Source organism: Anthonomus grandis, chromosome 1 (genome assembly GCF_022605725.1).
Source record: "Anthonomus grandis grandis chromosome 1, icAntGran1.3, whole genome shotgun sequence".
In the NCBI taxonomy this organism is placed as follows: Eukaryota; Metazoa; Arthropoda; class Insecta; order Coleoptera; family Curculionidae; genus Anthonomus; species Anthonomus grandis.
The window spans coordinates 6,599,589-6,619,223 of NC_065546.1; the positions used below are offsets into that span (position 1 = coordinate 6,599,589).

General features: G+C 31.9%; 1 protein-coding gene across 8 annotated transcripts in view; it reads left to right on the top strand.

The window, feature by feature from the left end:
- Positions 1-19,635, top strand: part of LOC126738992 (band 7 protein AGAP004871) — a 102,630-nt gene that overhangs the window by 61,410 nt on the left and 21,585 nt on the right. For 5 of the 8 annotated variants that reach the window (XM_050444753.1, XM_050444552.1, XM_050444829.1 and 2 more), the window contains 3 exons: positions 2,276-2,382; positions 17,655-17,727; positions 18,089-18,171. In XM_050444753.1, the coding sequence (XP_050300710.1) occupies positions 2,276-2,382; positions 17,655-17,727; positions 18,089-18,171 (263 nt within the window). The remainder of the gene's footprint in view (positions 1-2,275; positions 2,383-17,654; positions 17,728-18,088; positions 18,172-19,635) is intronic. The other 3 variants (XM_050444912.1, XM_050444604.1, XM_050445068.1) reach the window with 1 other exon arrangement.

Consider the following 19,635-nt stretch of genomic DNA (forward strand, 5'->3'; position numbering starts at 1 on the left):
ATGCAAATTATCATTTTATGATGATCGATGTCGGAGCAAATGGCCGAGTATCAGATGGTGGAGTGTTCAAAAATACGTTATTTTGGCGCAGGTTGTCTGAGAATCGGCTGAATATGTCAGATTCTCGACAGTTACCAGGTACTAATAAAAAATTTCCGTATGTGTTCGTTGGTGATGAGGCTTTCCAACTGCTTCCTAATTTTATGAAGCCCTATAATATAGCTGTTTTAACAGATGAGAAAAGGATATTCAATTACAGATTATCCCGAGCACGCAGGATAGTCGAAAAAGTGTTTGGAATACTTACAAAGAGATTCAAGGTATTCCAAAATAACATTAAATTTCAACCACATAAAGCTAGAAAAATTGTTATGGCATGTTGCCATTTGCACACTTAAGAAATAGAAGGAACTATTTGCAACGACATGACGTTGATAATGCAAATTCATCTACCGGTAGTGTGGAACCTGCTTCATGGACACAAGGAACTCAACTATTGCTACAACTTCAAATTTTTCAATACCTCTGGGTCAATCCCATGGCAACAAAATTGTTTGAATAATTGAAATAATTTAATTAAACTTATCAACCTTTTTATAATGACACCCTATATATAATTATAATGTATAATAATAGATATATATGTGACAAAAAAAACTCTTACCTCTGAAGTTTCTGTTGATGCAATTTCAATTTGATCTTTTATAAATAAAAGGTCGATGTAATACCAGAGCGATGGTTGAGGAACATCATCCGCTGACGCCCCAGACACTTTTTTTGCTTCAATTGCCTTGTATTCCCTGTTAACATTAGTTCTCAAAGTATTAATTTTTTGTTTTAATTTTTGAACAGTGAAGTCCGGTTTTAACGCTTTTAAAACACCCACAATTTTTTCAAACGCCGCGCTTTTTTTATTTCTATTAAAGTAGTCCTTGCTTTTCACTTTCCACAGCTCTGGGGAATCTCGATATAAATCTATTAACAAGCTTGTAAACTCACGTTCCGATTTTGTTTCGTTGTTGTCGGCCTGCAAAGAGTCATCCATGATTGCTTCTGAGCGTCTGACTGTTGGAAAAGTTGATCAAAACGCTCCTAAACGGTCAAGCGTCCTCTTCAATCATTTGCGTCAATTAAACTTTTCATCAATGATTGACTCAATCGACAAACGGGTTTCTAGACGATCAATCATGCTTAATTCCATCAATTTGCGCGATCGTTTGATCAAAATGATTGACCGTTTAAGGCCTACTTAAAGAAACAAGTGATTAATACATGATTTACATTCTGTTCATACTGTAGTAGGTTTGTTTATGCAACCAAGAAATCCACTCTTTTTTTTAAATCAATACCAATTGATTTTAATTCAATCCAAATCAATACCAATTTTCAATACCAAATGATGGCAATCTATAGGAGCTGAAAAATTGACAGTCCATTTTGTTATCTTTAAATTGTAGGAGCGAAAAAGTTAGTTCGTTAAATTTCAAATTTTCAAATTTTTCGATCTGTAGCAAGAGTACACCATCATTCTGGTTATATCTTCCATTTAAATAAAATATGTCGTTGTTTTTAAGCTTAAATATGTCCAGTTGATCTGCCATGGTTCACTATAAATTATAACATCAAAACAATAGTTAAGGCTGTCAAGAAACAGCACAAATTCATCAAAGAAATAAAATAAAGTATTAACAAAGTTTAAATTATTATTTAAAAAAAAAATATTTAAAAACTTAAAAGGGAAATAGAAGCTAAAAGGTAGACAGTTTTAGAAATTCAAAAATATCCAACATGCACTATTTTTTTATATCTTTGCATTATTGAATCCCTTTGTCTGATTCCTGGTTACCCTCTTTGTTAAATTACTTTTTTCCTGGACTTCGGATAGTGATGCTTGTCGTTTGAGGATGTTTGCGGATGTTTCACTCCCCCTTCGTGTTTCTACTGGAAATATGTTATCTTTTTCCAACAATTCATGCTGAAAATGTATGTAATTTATGACCTATTGAAAATACACGGTTTTTAGCTGCACCATAAAAACTGTAATCGACCGCATTTTACTATCCAGATATATTTTCAAATCCTAACAACCCGAACATTCCGCTCCCCGAAATGGTTTTCCAATAATGGCACCATAAAGGAATTCAAATATAATGCTTTGCCGGCTACTACTTTGTAGCAATAAAATAGGGCAAAGAATTGATATTTTAATGGAACTCAATCCTTTTATTAATTAAAATAGAGAGTTTCTAATATGATTTATATATTTCTATTTCAGCAGAACAAGTGGTCGAAGAAAACAAAACTTGTGGAAAAATCCTGACTGTCCTATCATGGGTATTGGTCTGCTTGACGATGCCATTTTCTCTATTTGTTTGCTTTAAGGTAAGAATCTTACGGATAATAAATGTTATTAAATTATATCAGATCATCAGGAGACAGGTTTCATTTTCAATTAAGCTTACTATAAGAATTTATTCAGAATTATAGTAATCGGAGCATTTGAAAGATATTAAATTGTAGTTCATTTTCACTTAAGGTACCCTTAATAGATGATGTTTTTTCACCACCCCTTATAAAAGATACATCGATTATTCATACGCTTTATAAAAATAGGGAGTCATTAGCTTTTAATACGGCCATCCGGATATATAGGTTAGTAGAAGAAAGGAAAAATGGGCTAGGACAATATTGTTAAATGTGTTTTAAAGAAATTATAGTTCATCTTATGAGAATATTACTACTTACACATTCATGGATCATTTTACTTACGCGGCTAAAGAAGCAGTATTAATGAGTAAAACAGGGAATTTTGAGACCTTTCTTTTTTTAGTTGATATGCTAAAAATAGTATTCTGAAACTACTCTATCACGTTATCAACTTCTGAAAATAGTTACATATTGGGAATGTAAATAGATATAGCTATAGGAATTCTATACTGACAGGAAAATAGGTGCAATCCTTTAAGAGGACGACAGTTGACTTAAGTTCGAATATTTTAAATTAAACATGTATAGCCTCTTCAGTCCCAAGGAATTGTTTTACTTTTTTTTGTGAAAGTTTTAATAAAATAGGTTTATTAGGATTTAAAAAAAAGCAAAAAAAAAATTTTACAAAAAAAAAATTACTACAGAAAAAAATATGACATGTCCAGTATTTTGGACAATTGGACCTAAGTCTCTAATTATGAAACTCAAAAAAACATTGCCTCTCTGGAGAAATGCATAAATAAAGCTTACATTTCACACAAAAAAATCTTGTTTTCTTTGTACAGCCTTGATTACGGCAGCGCATATAGGAATTTTTGTTATTAACACTGCATATTGGTTGATGATGATGTTCATTACCACCAGTGGTCCTGACCTTGGTGGCATCTCCGACTTCTTGCATTTTTTAGCAGGTTGACTTGTTTCTTCATCTAATGAAGAAGTTGGATCTTGAAAACCTTTTGCTTGTGCCCCAAGGGCAAGAGATTTCCCGATATACAGTTTAAATTCAAGTAAATCCATGATAGAGTTTTTTTCTATCTCCACGAGCGAAGCAGTCTTGGCGGTATTCAACCCACGAGTTTTTAATTGGCAAGTCCCCAAAATGTAAGAAAACTCTTAACGGCCATTTTTTTGTTCGCATACAAATGCGATAGTAAGATATTAGTCTATCACACATGTCCACTCCTCCCATAGAATGGTTGTAACTAGTGACAAGGTTTGGACATGAAACAAGAAGGTACTTATTATTTTTCTTGTCCCATCGGCGTACTTCTGTTACTGGCGCAGAGCCTGAAGATGTTGATGCCATTGTTACTGATCTATTGTCCATCCATTTCAGAATGGTAATTTTTTTGTCTTCTCGCACAAACTCATCAAAGAAACCACGACCATTCGAGAGGAGCTCTTTATCATTTTTTATTTTGCTCCTAAGATCTCGCGGAATTCTATTGTTCATAATTGTCCCTGTTCCCAAAATTCCTTTTGTTAGTAAATGATCCAGTAGCTTGACTGAAGTAAAGTAACGATCAAAATAAATTATGTGCCTTGGCGACAAATCTTCTGAAAGCTTCTTTACAACCGATCCACCTATTCCCAAATTTTGATCGGGAGAACCATCTGGCCAAGTTTTTGCACCTTGATAAATCATAAAATCTAAAACCAGTCCGGAAGGTGTAGCTAAAATAAAATTTTTGAGTCGTACTGGATTTGGCTTGTTTTTAACGTTTGTTTTTAACGACGTACTGTCGGAGAGCAGTAGTGCCTGTAAAGGGGATCATCTGCTCGTCGATGCTCAATTCTTTACTCCTTGGTAAAGTAATACACTTTTTACGAATCGCATCGATGATAGGTTGAACTTTCAACACCATAGCCGATTTGAATGCTTTACCTCATTTGAAGCACTAAGATTGTTAACAACATGTAGAAAATTTCTTAATTTAAAAATACGGTCTCTAGGTAGCTGAATAATAAGATATTTCAATTCCCTTCATAAAATACAACCGTAGCCGTGGAAGTCCAAAAATCCCATTAAAATATGTATTCCAGTCAATATTTTTTGGCTGTTGACTTTAGTGTTTTTTTTTCATTTGCTTGCATGGCACGAATATTACTTTGTTCTGATAGATTTTCCCAAAAATAATCTGGAAAGTATTCATAAAAATAGTTCAGGGGTGTCCAATACTCATGATCATCTTGTAACTGCCATTCCGGATCAAGATAGACATCTTCTCGACTTTCAAAAACATTTCTTTTCCATTTTACTCTGCGGTTTTATTTTTTGTTTGCTCCTGGAGAACCTGCTCTCTTATTCTGGATAAGGGAACATTATCGTCATCAGACTCCTCTTCAATGGTATCAGAAACCGAATCTGCGTCTGCCGGCGCCGGCTCGTCGTCTTCATTATCATTTGCCTCAATTGATTCATTGCTTTCGGCGGTGATTTCCTCATCATCATCGCTCAAGTAGAAGTCACTGTCATTTAGAATCTCTTCAAGATCTTTATCCGTCAGTGGTTGCATACCACCTTAAAAAAAAGACGAAATAATAACAACAATAAAATTTAAAATTTTTAGGTAAAAAGTAAAAACTCGAACCAAATACAGTCCTGACGTCCAAAATACGGCACAAAATCAAAAGCCGAACACTCTGTAGAGCGGCGTTACATTTTCTGTACGTATATTTGTTGATTTACTAAATAGCAGTCAATTTATTTGATTTTAATCAGTATTTTATCAAAGCAATCAAAAATAATGCAAATATTACCTAGTTTCTGATACGACGCCATGATTTACAACAAAACACCTGTTTTGTCAAAACAAAACTGAAAAAAATCCAACGTTGTCAAATATTTTTAACGAAATATTTTTTGGCGTATGTATGCACGTCCAGTCCGCTGCACAGCGGGCTCCAAATCACGTTAAGTCATCGTGAGCCCGTACTAATATATTTTGAAAAATGTACAGCGGGCTGGACGTGTGGACTGAAGAGGATAGGTCAAAAACCATTTTTTAAATTTTTATTGCAACTTATGTATTTTTTCTAATAAATACTCAAAAAAATTTTCAAACTTTTTGATGAACGTCACACACCAGTAAGAAATGTAAAAGGTAAGAGAAAGCCTTACGCACCTTGGATAACTAATAACTTTTGAATAAACTTCGCAATAAAACCCTAAAAAGATTTCGACAATCTAAAAATCCTGTTCACTAGACTGATGTTACTAACAACTACGAAACTACACCACTACAGCTATAAAAGTTAAAAAAAAAGCTTATTTGAACTTTAAATTAAGCAACAATAATATTTATTATTTAGAGTACGCTCAGGTGTAATGCAACTAGTCACCATAATTTAAATGTGGGACATTTATAATATTTTGCTGCCCATTTATTATACTGTATTTTACCAATATAATTAATACTTGTATACTAACTGGGGAATTTCCCACCATCTGGAAACAAGCTTACATTGTGCCATTAGCTGAAGTAAAAAATCCTAAGAATTATAGCGACCTTCGCTCAATATCAATTTTGCCAGTTTTGTCTTTTCTTGGAAAGTGTCTGGAGTCGCCGATCAATTTATTCTTGACAAATAATTCTGTAATTCCTATAAAACAATCTGGTTTTCGCTCCAGTTATAGCTATGCGACTGCACTTTGTGATGTAACCGATGACATTTTCAAATCTTTGCACAAAAGCATGTCGACAGTGCTAATTATGTTGGATTACAGCAAGGCTTTGGATAAGCTTAATCATGAGATCCTGTCAATTCTTGGTTTTGAAGGATTTCCTACTAAGGCAGTGGATCTCATGAAAAGCTTAGTCACTGATAGGAAACAGAGGGTTTGTTTGGATGGCAAATAGTCAGAGGATGGAAGTGTTTCACCTGGCGTACCACAGGGAAGTATTTTGGGTCCCCTTCTTTGTTCCATTTATACGTTTCAACTTGTTACGTGTTTAAAAAACTGAAAATAACATTTTTACGCTAACTACATCCAAATATTTTTGTCCTTTCATTCTCCTTATCCATATTCAGGATAAGAACATTTTTTAAAAGAAGACCTAAAATTTCTGTATTACCAATCCTTAAGGCATTGTTTGCAGCTAAATCCGAAGAAGTATGTCGCTATGTTATTTTGTAAATATACTTTAAGACAAAACCTTCTAAATCGCATTCATTTGCACATCAATAATCAATAAAAATTTTATTACAAAACATCAGTAGGAATCTTGGTGTATATGTTACTGTAAATATAATTGTAAATATACTTTAAGACAAAACCTTCTAAATCGCATTCATTTGCACATCAATAATCAATAAAAATTTTATTACAAAACATCAGTAGGAATCTTGGTGTATATGTTACTGTAAACACCCGGAATTCGGTGAAACCTATTTCAATGCCTAAAAATAAGGTACTTTATAAATGAAACAAAAGGCACACCAAAACACTTTTTATTTCAATATTCTTAAATTTAAACAGAAATCATATAGTCTTAAACGAGATATTAAAAAAACATTAATTTAAGTACTAATATTGCAAAAAGTACTTAATATTTTTAATTTATTAATATTAAAAGAAAAAATCATTTCATTTATTAAATGAAATAAATGAATTAAAATGTCTGGAATCTAGAATTGCAGAGTATTTTAGAGGATCTGCACAAATATCTTTTGGTGGAAAATTTTCGAATGCAATTACATTTCTTAAATCCTTGGCCACCGCATAACGACAATGTTCGCACTGCACTTCTTACGCCAATTTCCTGAGTCTCCGGAAATCAGGAAATTTTCTTTGCAAATATTGAATTGATTTTTTTGACAACAACTGAGCCAAGGTTCCTGTGCTGTTTCCAAGACGATAAAAATCTTCGTGTAAATCTCGGTTCATCGGTGAACAGTATAAATGAATTAAATAATGGAAAGTCCTGAATCATTTCTGCAATAGCCAATTGCAAAAAAAAAGCAAATGTTGAATTTGTTGGTATTGATAGGGATTAAACTAATATACCTTTAAAATTCTCTAGGTTTTTATGTGATTTATTTCATTCGCTAACGAAATTTGACTCTTTCATCTTTTGTAATGCTAGTTTCTTCTTCAACACGGTCCTTTCAATTATCATCATCCACGGTTGGTCTACCAATATCGGCACCTTTTGAATTCAAACATCCTATTTTGCTCAATCGAGAACGAATTAAAAAAGATTATTTTATATTTTTTCATAAAAAAATTGTTTCCTACGAATTAGTCCTTTGCTTAATTTAGGCCCTTTACACTCTATGCTTCTCATAGTTTTAAGATTTCTGTTTATGAGTATTATGCCAAATGCAATTATTTTGGCACTTGCTGAATTACTTTTTTTTGTGAAGAATTATTTCAAGAATTATGAGTAAAGAATAATTAACGAGCGCCATCGTCAAATGGTCATCCCTTTCTTTTTGAGACAATTTACGAAAAAATAGATTTAAACTTTTATCTTAAAAAAATGTGTATGTTACGCCCCTAAAGTAGCCGTCCGGATATTTGTACCATGTATAAGACGAAAATTCTAAAATGTGAAAAAAGAAACCAATATTTTTTTTACCTAAAATCTATGAGATGCTAAGAATAAAATGTTAAATCAGAGATCTATTGAACATTTTTATTAATATTTCCTTCCCTTTCCACATTCAATAAATGTAAAAAATGATATTTGTAGATTATATAATTATTGTCGTTAGTATTTGTATACCAAAAATAGAGGAACTAATAAATGGGGACTATGGGGAATATAAAATAAATTATATTCACACCTATGTATCTCGTGTGAAATTCGATTTTAAATCTTAATTGGAAAAAAAAATTAAAAGTAAGACCTTTTATTTATATAATTATCATCGGCATATCCTATTTACACAACAAATCTTGTATCTTTCCATTTCTAAACATTTTAAATACTTGCATTCTTACAAATGTATATCCCGATGTCTGGAAAAAAGCACTTATAAGACCCATTTCAAAAATCTCTAATCCAAAAGAACTAAAAGACATAAGGCCTATAAGTATTTTATCAGTAGTTTCTAAAATTCTAGAAAAGCATATTCACCAACAACTTTATAATTTTGTTAACTCATCTGGTATACTTCCAGATACGCAATCAAGATTTAGGAGGAATTATAGTACAACTACTAGTCTGGTGGGAATTTTAGATAATATAAGACTTAACGAAGAACATAAAAAAATACTTGCGTGGCGGTGCTTGATTTTAGCAAAGCATTTGATACAATAAATCACTCAATGCTCCTTGCAAAGTTGGGATATTTTGGTTGTTCCGAATCCACGGTTTCTTTTTTTAATTCATATCTTAAAAATAGATCACATTCGGTGTTGTTAAAAACCAACAATTGAAGTTTGGAGCACTCAAAGTATCTTAACTTGGAAATTGGTATTCCTCAGGGCTCCATATTGGGACCTCTTTTATTTTCGATTTATGTTGCGGATATGCATAACTGTATTGAACATTGTAAATTACAATAATATGCTGATGATTCTCAGATACACGTGCCATTAAATTTTTTAAATTTTAATATTTCTGAGCAAAAAATTAAATCGGATATACTAAACATAGTTAATTATTCCGATGAGCATAACTTAAGAATTAACCCTGCTAAATCTAACATCATTTTATATGGCTGTAATTCAGGAATTCTGAGACACTTATATGAAAGTATAAATATTAAGATTAATGGAGAAAAAATTCCAGTTGTCAATGAAGTAAAAATATTAGGATTGACTTTAGATTCTAATCTCTGTTTTGAAACACATAAAGAACAAATTTAACATAGGCTATATGCGTCTCAGAAATCTGTACAGATTTAAAAATGTCTTAAAGAGTAAAACCAAATATTATCTCCGCAATAGCCTTATTCTTTCTTTACTCGACGACGGTGATATCGTGTATTCTAATTCTTTAACATCTGAGCTTTCTAGATCCATACAAAAATTGCAAAATAGCTGTGTAAGATTTTCTTATGGCGCTGCCTATCGGAAGCATATCACACCTTATTTAAACATAAATTCTATTTTAAATATGGAAAGGAGAAGAAAATTACACATATATGCCCTTTATATAAAAAGTAATAAAGTCGGGTCAACCCCCTTATTTAAATAAGTTATTTACTACTCTCTCGCATTTACACAATACTCGTAATGCTGGAAGTTTTAGAATACCTCAACATAGAACAAGTAACTTCCACAAGTCATTTTCGGTTGTCGGGGTTACAATTTGGAATAACTTGCCAAATAATATTAAAGATTTGCCACTTAATAAATTTTACACCAAGGTTAAGCAAATTCTTCTCGATTCCCAACGAGATGCCTAGTAGTATGTTTAACATAAACTGCAAAATCAACTAAGACCAAAGATAAGCTGGCCTGTTTAATCTTTCTTTTGTAGTTCACTTTTGTCTATTCTTGTTGCCTTCCGTCGCATGCCAGCCAAATTGCTTTGCCATTTTAGTTTCTGCCCTTTTTAGTTTTTTGTTCTTTTTTAGGTTAATTAGGAATTTTTTTTGTGTTTATTTATAATCTTTTCAGTTTCAATATGATGGTTTATAATGTCATTTTCTTGTTAAGGCCTGTTTCACGCAATTGCGCTATGGGTTTTATATAATCGCGAAGCAGTTTATCAAAAATTGTCAAATTTTATTTTCTCATGTAATTATATTTATAACAATTTTTTTTTGGTAATAAACTTTTTTTGACTTTGACTTTGACTTTCGTTCGAATATACCCCGGGCATTACATAAATGATCCAATTAAATTTTAAAAGATTTATTTTATTAGGTGCTATACTAAGAGAGCTACAATATTCTTTTTCAAGTGTTAAATAAACAAACTACCACTTTTTTATGTAAAAATAAAATTATTTTATGCTTTTCCCGTTTAACTTCTGATGGCTTAATAATACGGTACGTGACGACCGATAATAATGTTTTTAGATAATTTGGTTTCTAGTTCGTGTCACATGTGGCTGACCCACAAATGCATTTAAAATTACCATCATCCCTTTCATGCTCTCTTTTATAACTGATATTATCTGTTTACGGTAAAAAATTAAAAAAACAAACAAAATTTTCTAAAGTCGCGTAGATTCGAAATTAAGACGTTTAGATCTTAGGAATTTTCTTATTTTTGTCGAAGAATCACCCTGTAAAGTTTGTCGGTAGAGTTCTTAAATATTCGGTATTAATAGTTTTCCCTAAATATGAGTGAAGATGATATCCTTTAATAATTTAGAATTTCCAAGTATTTTGTTCTAATTTGTAGAGGAAGCCGAGTTTTTAAGATACGTGTTTTAAAAATTATTATCCTTCTTTGTATACCTTCTTTTTCCTGAAAATGTTCTTCCTGAGGATTTTTGACGCTGATGATGTTCTTCGCCCTATTGTCAGCATGACAACATATCTTAATTTCTTATTTTCCATTCTATATCGACTGCCTAGAAGAAGCTTCGCCCAAATGGCACTCTGAGGCAGTTCTATATAAAAAGTCTCCAGAGACAAATTTTTATACTACAGAAAGAAATAAATGCTCCTGGAGTGACCCTAATAACACCAAAACTTCACTAATAAATAAATAATTTTACAAAATATCTAAAACACTACCAAACATCATGACATCAAAAGATTCAAAAACGTAATCAGGTTGAGACATCTCCTGCCATGTTATGCGATCTGTCCAAGACATTTGACTGCGTCATGGTTTAAATGTCTGGAGATGTATAGGGTATTTGTCTTACATGAAACCATAGAAATTATTATATTCTGATTGATTTTAAGGTCTGAAGTGTTTTAAGACAATGAAAGGTGTAGTAGTATACAAGATGTTATCTTCAAGCGCCAAATCAATCAGATCAACGTGCTAAATGAGAACTCGATATACCCTAGGGAGTCTTAAAGAACTGATTGAGAGTTCGACTTGTAAGAAAATATCACGAAATTCACCAGATTTTCGCATTTAACGGTCTACGTAAATTTTGAAATAGACTGGAAGCACCATCGAGATTAAAGTTACCGCAAGTCAAGTCGCTTCAAGGCGTTTACCGCTTACCTGTTATTCCTAGTTTTTAAACAGTGGCAACGGTTGTCGCACTCTTCTTGTTTGTGCTTTTCCGAGTTTTCGGTATTTGTTTTCCTACTTTTTTTCCATTTTAACTATTATACTGATTACTAAATAAATAATAACTTAATTACTACTGATCAGGATGATGTTCGGTGAATAGATTAAGGGTTTTGTGAGGATAATTTAATAATATGTATCCAGAATATAAGTATACATGTATAGAAACATTTCATGGAATTATAATTGCGTGTGTGTTTAACTATAAAAAGCTCGATAATAGGATTGTCTCATAGGATTAAAAAGAATTGTTAAACTATGGCAAGAATACGCGCCTCAAATTAAAATTAACATATTACCTAACTGTACCCCATTCTCAAGAGGAAAATATGTGATCATACTTCATGCTGGTGGTAGAAATAGTTTTGTTCCGAGGGCATTACTGTGATCTGCAAAAAATACTTCACAACCTTCTGGTGATTACCACAAGGACGTGATTGCAGGTTATCCGAAAAATGATTTACTGAACAACCTTCCTAAAATACCATCAAAAACTTGGTAGGGGAGAGTGGGGCAAGTGAATCATACGGGGCAAGTGCGTTTCTAGAAATATGTCAAGCAACCGGCATCATAGCACGACAATGATCAGTGTAGTGTACATGTCTATTAGCGCGTATTGTGTCCTTAAGCATTTAGCTAAATATTACTAAAATTAATGTAAATATTAAGTTTTGCGTGTTGTTTTATAATATTTTAAGTGAAATCAATAAGGATTTTCCCCAATTTAAAGGCATTTCCTTAATATTGTACGAAGTGCATACCATAACCTTATTTTTGCTTAATGCCGCGTTATGCTTAGAATGTTGCCACATTTATCTGTCTTTTCAAGATTTAAATTTTTATATTTTAAGAACGATTGGGGTAAGTGAGTCATGTCTGACTCACGTAAATACGTGCGCAAAACCCAAAAAGGATCATCCTCTGAAGATGCCATTCGTGGTGCGTTAGAAGCGATTCAAAATAAAGAGACGTCAATTAAAAAAGCTAGTGTGGTTTTTAGTATTCCGAGAACCACCTTACAATCACGATTAAAGCGTCGACAGCTCACTCCACTTGTAAACCACGGCAGGTTCAAACCCGTATTCATTGAAAAAATGGAAAAGAAATTATGTGAACACATAATTTTGTTGGAAAAACTGTTTTATGGACTTTCGACCACATTTCTTCGAAGGATTGCATTTCAATTTGCTGAAGCCAATCAAATAAGTCATCATTTTAATAAAGATCGAAAACTTGCAGAAAAAGCCTGGGTGAGCTCATTTTTAATTCGTCAAAAAATCCTCTTCATTTAAAGACCTGAAGCAACCAGCATTGCAAGAGTAATAGGATTTTCCAAATCTAGGGTTAATGATTTTTTTCAAAACTTAAAAAAGACCTTGGACAAGTTTAATTTTCCGCCGCATCGGATTTTTAACTGTGATAAAACGGGGATTACCTGCGTTACCTGGTATAAATGTTTCAAGTATTAAAAAACTCAGGAAATATTTCCTGAAGACCAGTGGCGAAGAATGGAATTTTGTGAAACCATGATGGAAAAGGCAAATGAAAACGAATACCTGTGTTAAGGATCAGATTAAAAATGTGGAGCAGAGGGTCTGTAAGTGCAACAGAGCAGTCCTTAGCTAAAAAACCAGGAATTAGATCTGGACCAGAGGTCATTTTGCTTTTCAGACACTTGCTCGCCATTATAATGTCGGTAGCCGCGAGCGCGACGACGTCTATGCAAGTTAAGGGAGGTTCAGAGACGACAGGATGATCGCTGGAAATAGCGAAAAATCTCGCGCACACAATGCTGTCAGGCGTATTGTATGATTGGTTAGAAAGCTTCATTGAAAAGCCGGGGATTTGAGACTGATTACGTTTGCTTCGAATAAAAGTCCAAAATTCACTCGGATCGGAGGTTATTTTGTTCTCAATACTATGGATGTACATTTTGTAGGCTTGTGCAATTAGAACTTTAATTGTCTTGCGCAGAGATGTAAATATCTCTAGATGATGATTAGACTTGAAAATCTTAAAATCACGAAATGCTCTTTACTTTTTATATATATTACGAATTATGTCCCCCGAAAACCAGGGAGGGAAACGTTTTTTACGTTTTACCTTGAAGGGTACCGCTCTAGCGAAAGTTTTGTTCAGTATATCATAAAAAACATCACATGTAGAGTTGACGTCCTGCTGCACCATGACAGGCGACCAATCAGTATCTAGCAGCAGCTGATACAAAAGCGGAAAGTTAGCCTTTCTAAAATTAAATTCCTTTATTTCAGCTTTATTAAGGGGTAGGTTATTGAGAGAGATAAGGCCTGCATGGAATTCAAATGACAGAAAAGGATGGTAGGTATCCTCCGGGACAAGAGATGCACCGCTGTTAAGTACAAAGATATTAAAGCTTAAAAAGATTAAATCCAAACAGCGAAGATTGTTATTTACCACGTTATTAAATTGCTTATAGTTTAGGAAATTAAAAAAATTACTTAGAAGTTGACGTTTACTATTGGGAGATACCGAGTGTTCAATATAAGTGGGGACATTAAAGTCTCCCAGGATAATCATATGGTCAGAATAGATTACATTAACCATGGAAAAGGCTTCGAGAAAGCGTTCTAATTGCACGGAGTCGATGGAAGGAGGAACGTACAATACAAAAATATTTAGTATGAAATGATTAAATTTGACTCTACATCCTACCAGGTAGATTTCCGGTATTTCTTGGCTGATCGCAGAGAAGTCGAGGGCTTCCGAGGAGAGGTGGTTCAGAATCCCCAGTAGAACACCACCCCTTGAAGCAGCAACAAGGTCAGTTCTTCTGTCAGAACGGTACATTACGTATGAGTTGGGAAGGATTTCACCATCAAGTATATGATTTTGGAGCCAAGTAATATATCGTTAACATTAATATTGTGTCAAAGCCTCGGCTAATACCGTTGCTGTTCATATTTTTGTTCACCTAGTTTTAAGCTCCTAGTTTTATGTTTTTAAAAAACCGTTTGTCGATTGCTGAATTTAACTCGCGTTAAAAAACACGAGTATTCTTAAATTATTTAAATTTTGTAACTTTTCGTACTTCTTGTAATAAATCTGATATGTTAATTTGCTTGCAATCGACGAACAAACTTTTTCACACCGCATCAGATTTTCAGGGAAGTAAAATTGTTTTTATTTTTTTAAGCGAAAATCATGCGTCGGACGAAAAAAAACCAGGAGATCAAATTTGCTAAAAAGTAATTGAGGATTTTAAAAATAATTTTTATATTAAGAAAAAGCAGTGGCGTAGTATTTTTTTCACTAAAAATATTCAATAGAAGACCTATTGGGTTGCCACTGGCAGAGAAAATATTGTTTTTGCACATCAAAAAATCTTGATTCTTAAAAACATGTACCAAATTTCATAAAAATGTCTACAATATTGTTTAAATTATTATTAAAAAACTGTTTTTTTTTTAAACTTAAACACACTGTATCTCAAAAGTTTAGACATACAGACAGACATAAGATGTTTAGGACATACGTTCATAGGAACTTTTTTTCTTAAAATGGATCCAGGAAACACCCCCTTAAATATTAGTCGTTAAGGAACATCCTGTATATGACAGTTCGCGTAACACTATAGAAAACTTAGTGATCCTTTGCCTTTACTGTTCTTACTTCCTACTAATTATTTTTGATTTTATTTTTTAGTCGGTAAATTTGGTTTAAAATTTACATATATTTAAACTAGTAGCGTATGCCTTAAATATAAATATACGAAATTATTTTAATATTCGAGATCATTTAAATGAATTCTTTTCCATTATGCCATTCCACATTTATCTTTTAATATAATTAATTAAACAGCGGAATGCATCAGTAATAAATTTAATTAACAACTGAAATACGAATTCCTCGATACTTCTCTCGAATTCCCATGCTTTCATTTATTAGTAAAACTATAAGTAAACCTTAAAAGGCAGCGAGTTTAATTAAACACAAAATTAACCTAACCCCTCCGGATAGTTGGTCATAAAATAAAAAGCATTTTCTAATAAATTGTATAATAGATAATAGCAATTTATAGAGTAAGAGTGGAGCGGGCTTAAATATTTTCCTGGAAGTTTTAAGTTAAAAGGGGGAAACAAGCAAATTGGCCCTTTACCATAAAGACTTTGAAGGAAACAAGGAAAAGGGGCGTATTTAAATATAATGTGATGCAAGAAATCTGGAATTTGCATTATTTTGTCATTACGATCTGCTTAACGTTGGTTTTGTCTCTAATGTTTGTTAGCTAAAGTTGGTAAATATTAGCCTATATGAGGTGTATGTGTGTGTATACAAAGAATTCAGCTCAGTAGGGATGGATAGTTTCACAGTGTCTTTTTGTACTAATGAAGAAACTACCATTTTCTGATTAAGCTATGATAACGAAGTGGCAGTTTGTAAGTTTTTATATAAATAAACTTTGTTTCTTGAAGAGTGAAGAATGGTTCAAAGAGAAAAGTTGCGTTTATTTGCAGCAGCATTTAAAATATATCCGAACTTTCATTTTTGATGAAAAACTGTGACTATAGATAAAAATACAATGTTCAGCTGAGTGAGAATTGATAGTAATATATTAATAAGAATTGCATATTTCGTATTTAAACCATGACCGAAGAATTTACAGTTAATGAGTTTTAAAATTAACAAATTTCCCTTTTCAATGGGTGTAGCTGTGGTAAAAGGATTAACAGTTTTTTATACATTAGAATCAGTTTTGCAGTTTAGAATAAAATTATTTTTTACCCAAATTGAGATGCTAGTCGTTTTTAACATTAAAAATTGATAAATCTATTCTTTTAATTATTTATTGTTTTTTTTTGAAGCCTACAACCTCAAATTAACAAAGGTTCAACCAGATGTCTTTTAATTAAAATTTAATTTCTTCTTTCATCTTCTTTCATCATCTTTTGTTCAAAAAAAAAATGTCAAAATTTTTTTAAGGATGTATTATAACCATACATCAGATGGTCAGGCAAATTGCGCTCAATAAAGGTTTATTGAAAACTCCATGTTATTTATAGTTAAATGACAAAAAAATATAAGCATAACATCGATTTTACACCATTTAATAAAAAGATATTATCTTATTTTTGTAGTGCCAGGCTAAAAGGAATGATAAATGCTTTTTTATAGTTATTTATAGCAATTATTCTCCCATTAATTCAATATAAACAGACCGTATATGTTGTGTTTGGAATTGGACAAAAAATACATATTTTCTTTTTCATTTATCCTTCTTTCGACGCATTAAAAGAATACAATAGAAGGTAGTCAATATGTATTGTGTAATTTTTATTGATTACTAACTGATTACATAATTTAGTACTTTTATTATTACTCAGTAATATGTAATGAAAATTTAAAAATAATAGAGGTTGTGATACTCAATTTTAGACAAAAAGCAAATTTTGAAGTGCATATTTTAATACATACAATATAACAACAATTATTAATCATTATATTACTGGCATATGTTGTGAATTCTCCCTTCACGAAAGGGTGACTTACTTGTTTATTTAATTTATTGTTTATTTCTTATTGAGGTTTATTTTATTACTTTATCTTTACTAATTCCCAACTATTAAACAAAAATAAGTTTGACAGACAACATCAAAATATCACTTCAGATGCAAATGCAGATGTGAAATTTACTAAATTTCCCACACCGAGGACAAAAGTCTTTTGCAACAATATTCTGTGATCTGTCAAAAGCTTTCGAGTGTTTCACGGAAAAGTCTTTAAACTTAATAAGTATAACGTTAAGTCATATCTCCCTGACAAGAGTAGAAAACCACCTTTATTGGAGTGTCTCAAGGGTCCCGACATTTATCAATTACTGGCGAAATATTAATCTTTAGGGAGAGATGAATGATAGATAGATCCGCCCTGAAGGTAACGACGGTGTAAGATTCTTACGAGTATATAAAATGAGTACTTTATCTACGGCAGTAAACAAATATTTCATTAATCAATAAATTTACGGTTTCAGGTTGTTCAGGAATATGAGAGGGCGGTTATTTTCCGTTTAGGAAGATTACTTTCTGGTGGAGCTAAAGGACCTGGTAAGTACTAATTTGACATGATATCATATTAGTATTTTAATATTATATATCTAAGTTATTTTATTGTTTTAGATGGTTTGTAACTGTAAAGATTTTTTTGTTGTTAAATAGCCTTTTTTATTCTTTGTGTTTTTTTCAATTATTTTATTTAAAATTGTAAAAAATTAATAATTTGTACTAAAATTAAACAAACCATTTATTTCATTTACATATATTCATTCAAATAAAATTGAACTTTTTATATTAATTAATTTATTTGTAATATGTAAGAATTTCATAATATATTGTTAAATATTATAAATAATAGTGTTACCATATATTATAAAATATAAACAATTACAATTTTTTCCAAATTTTATAGGTATCTTCTTTATCCTGCCATGTATTGATGCTTACGCTCGTGTTGATCTTCGAACACGGACGTATGATATACCTCCTCAAGAAGTAAGTTAATATCTTTCTCGTTTATATGGTAGAATGAGGTAATTAGACTAATGATTTTTAGACAATAATAACGTCTAAAACTCATTCCTGTGATAAATATTTTAATGCCTAAAGAAGTAAAAAATATAATAGTTTATTGACCTTAAAAATCTCTGCTGAGATAAAATATGAATAACTTATTCGGGTACTTCTTCTGTACCTTTGATACCTGTGATCTTTTTAAAGTCCAATGAAATGAAAAGAAAAGTAGAGGAAGAAGGGCGCGATGAGGTGCAACAAATATTGTACAAAAAAAAAACATTTTTGTGGATAAGGCTAAGTCGGATGATTTTTTGTAAAAATTTCCACTGCTTGCAGAATTGCTTCCTCTAGTTGTGATGTCATTATTACCCTCGGTCTACCAACGCGCTCAGCATGAGCATTGACAGATCCAGTCTCACACAGACGGGCATGGAGTCTTATGAAAGTTCTTTCTGCTGGAATTGGTCTATCGGGAAAGCGTTCATGATAAATTCGACGGGCTTCTGCACCATTTCCATCTGCAAGGCAATAAATGAAATGCAATTGAGCTAATTCGGCGTTATTCATAGTTATCTGCACAGTAAAACACATTCAACTAACAGTACCCAGTACCTGGTAAATTTTAATGTAAAACATGGGAATGTTCTTATCAGAGAAATTTTTATACATACCTGCATAAATATGTAGTATTCCCAATAAAATCAATTTTGAAGCATTTTAGGTTTTTTTTTTTATGGAAGCCCGAGACGTGCTAAAATATGGTTTTTAAAATTTATTTCTAAACGAAGTAAGATACGAAAAAAAATTAGGAGGCAAAAAAGTTTCATTTTTAGATGCTTTATTTAAAAAAAATATCATACTTACAAAAAATGTACCGGACGATATTTTTCTTACAACAAAATCATCCGACTTAGCCCGTGGGCACGCCCCTGACATTTCTAGGCCAGATGTGAGAATTCCAAAAGGTTCCTTATAAAGTGACTAACAAAATGTAAAGATTTCAACAAATTCGGTAAATGCGTTTATGAGGTATTAATAAAAAATCGATTTAAAAAAAAAAGTTTAACACCTTGTATCTCGAAAACGAAGCATTACCGGACATATGTTTATATGAACTTTTTTACTTAAAATATGACAAGGTACAGTACACCCCGTATATTTAATTTCAAGCAAACAAAATGTTACTGTTTTTAGATTATTGTCGTTTAAAATTAATAAAAAGCTCAGATAAATAATCATTATGAGATGAAGATTTTTTTAAACACAATGATTTCAGATTGACTAAAAGCTGTGATAAATATTTTGCCAAAGGAAAAGGGCATTTTTCACCTCATGTATGTACAGTTATGGTCATATAAATAGCACACTTTTCTAAATTGCGATAAAAAATATTAAATACCATTTTCTATTTTTTTATAATATATTTAGCTTAGATGTTCTACA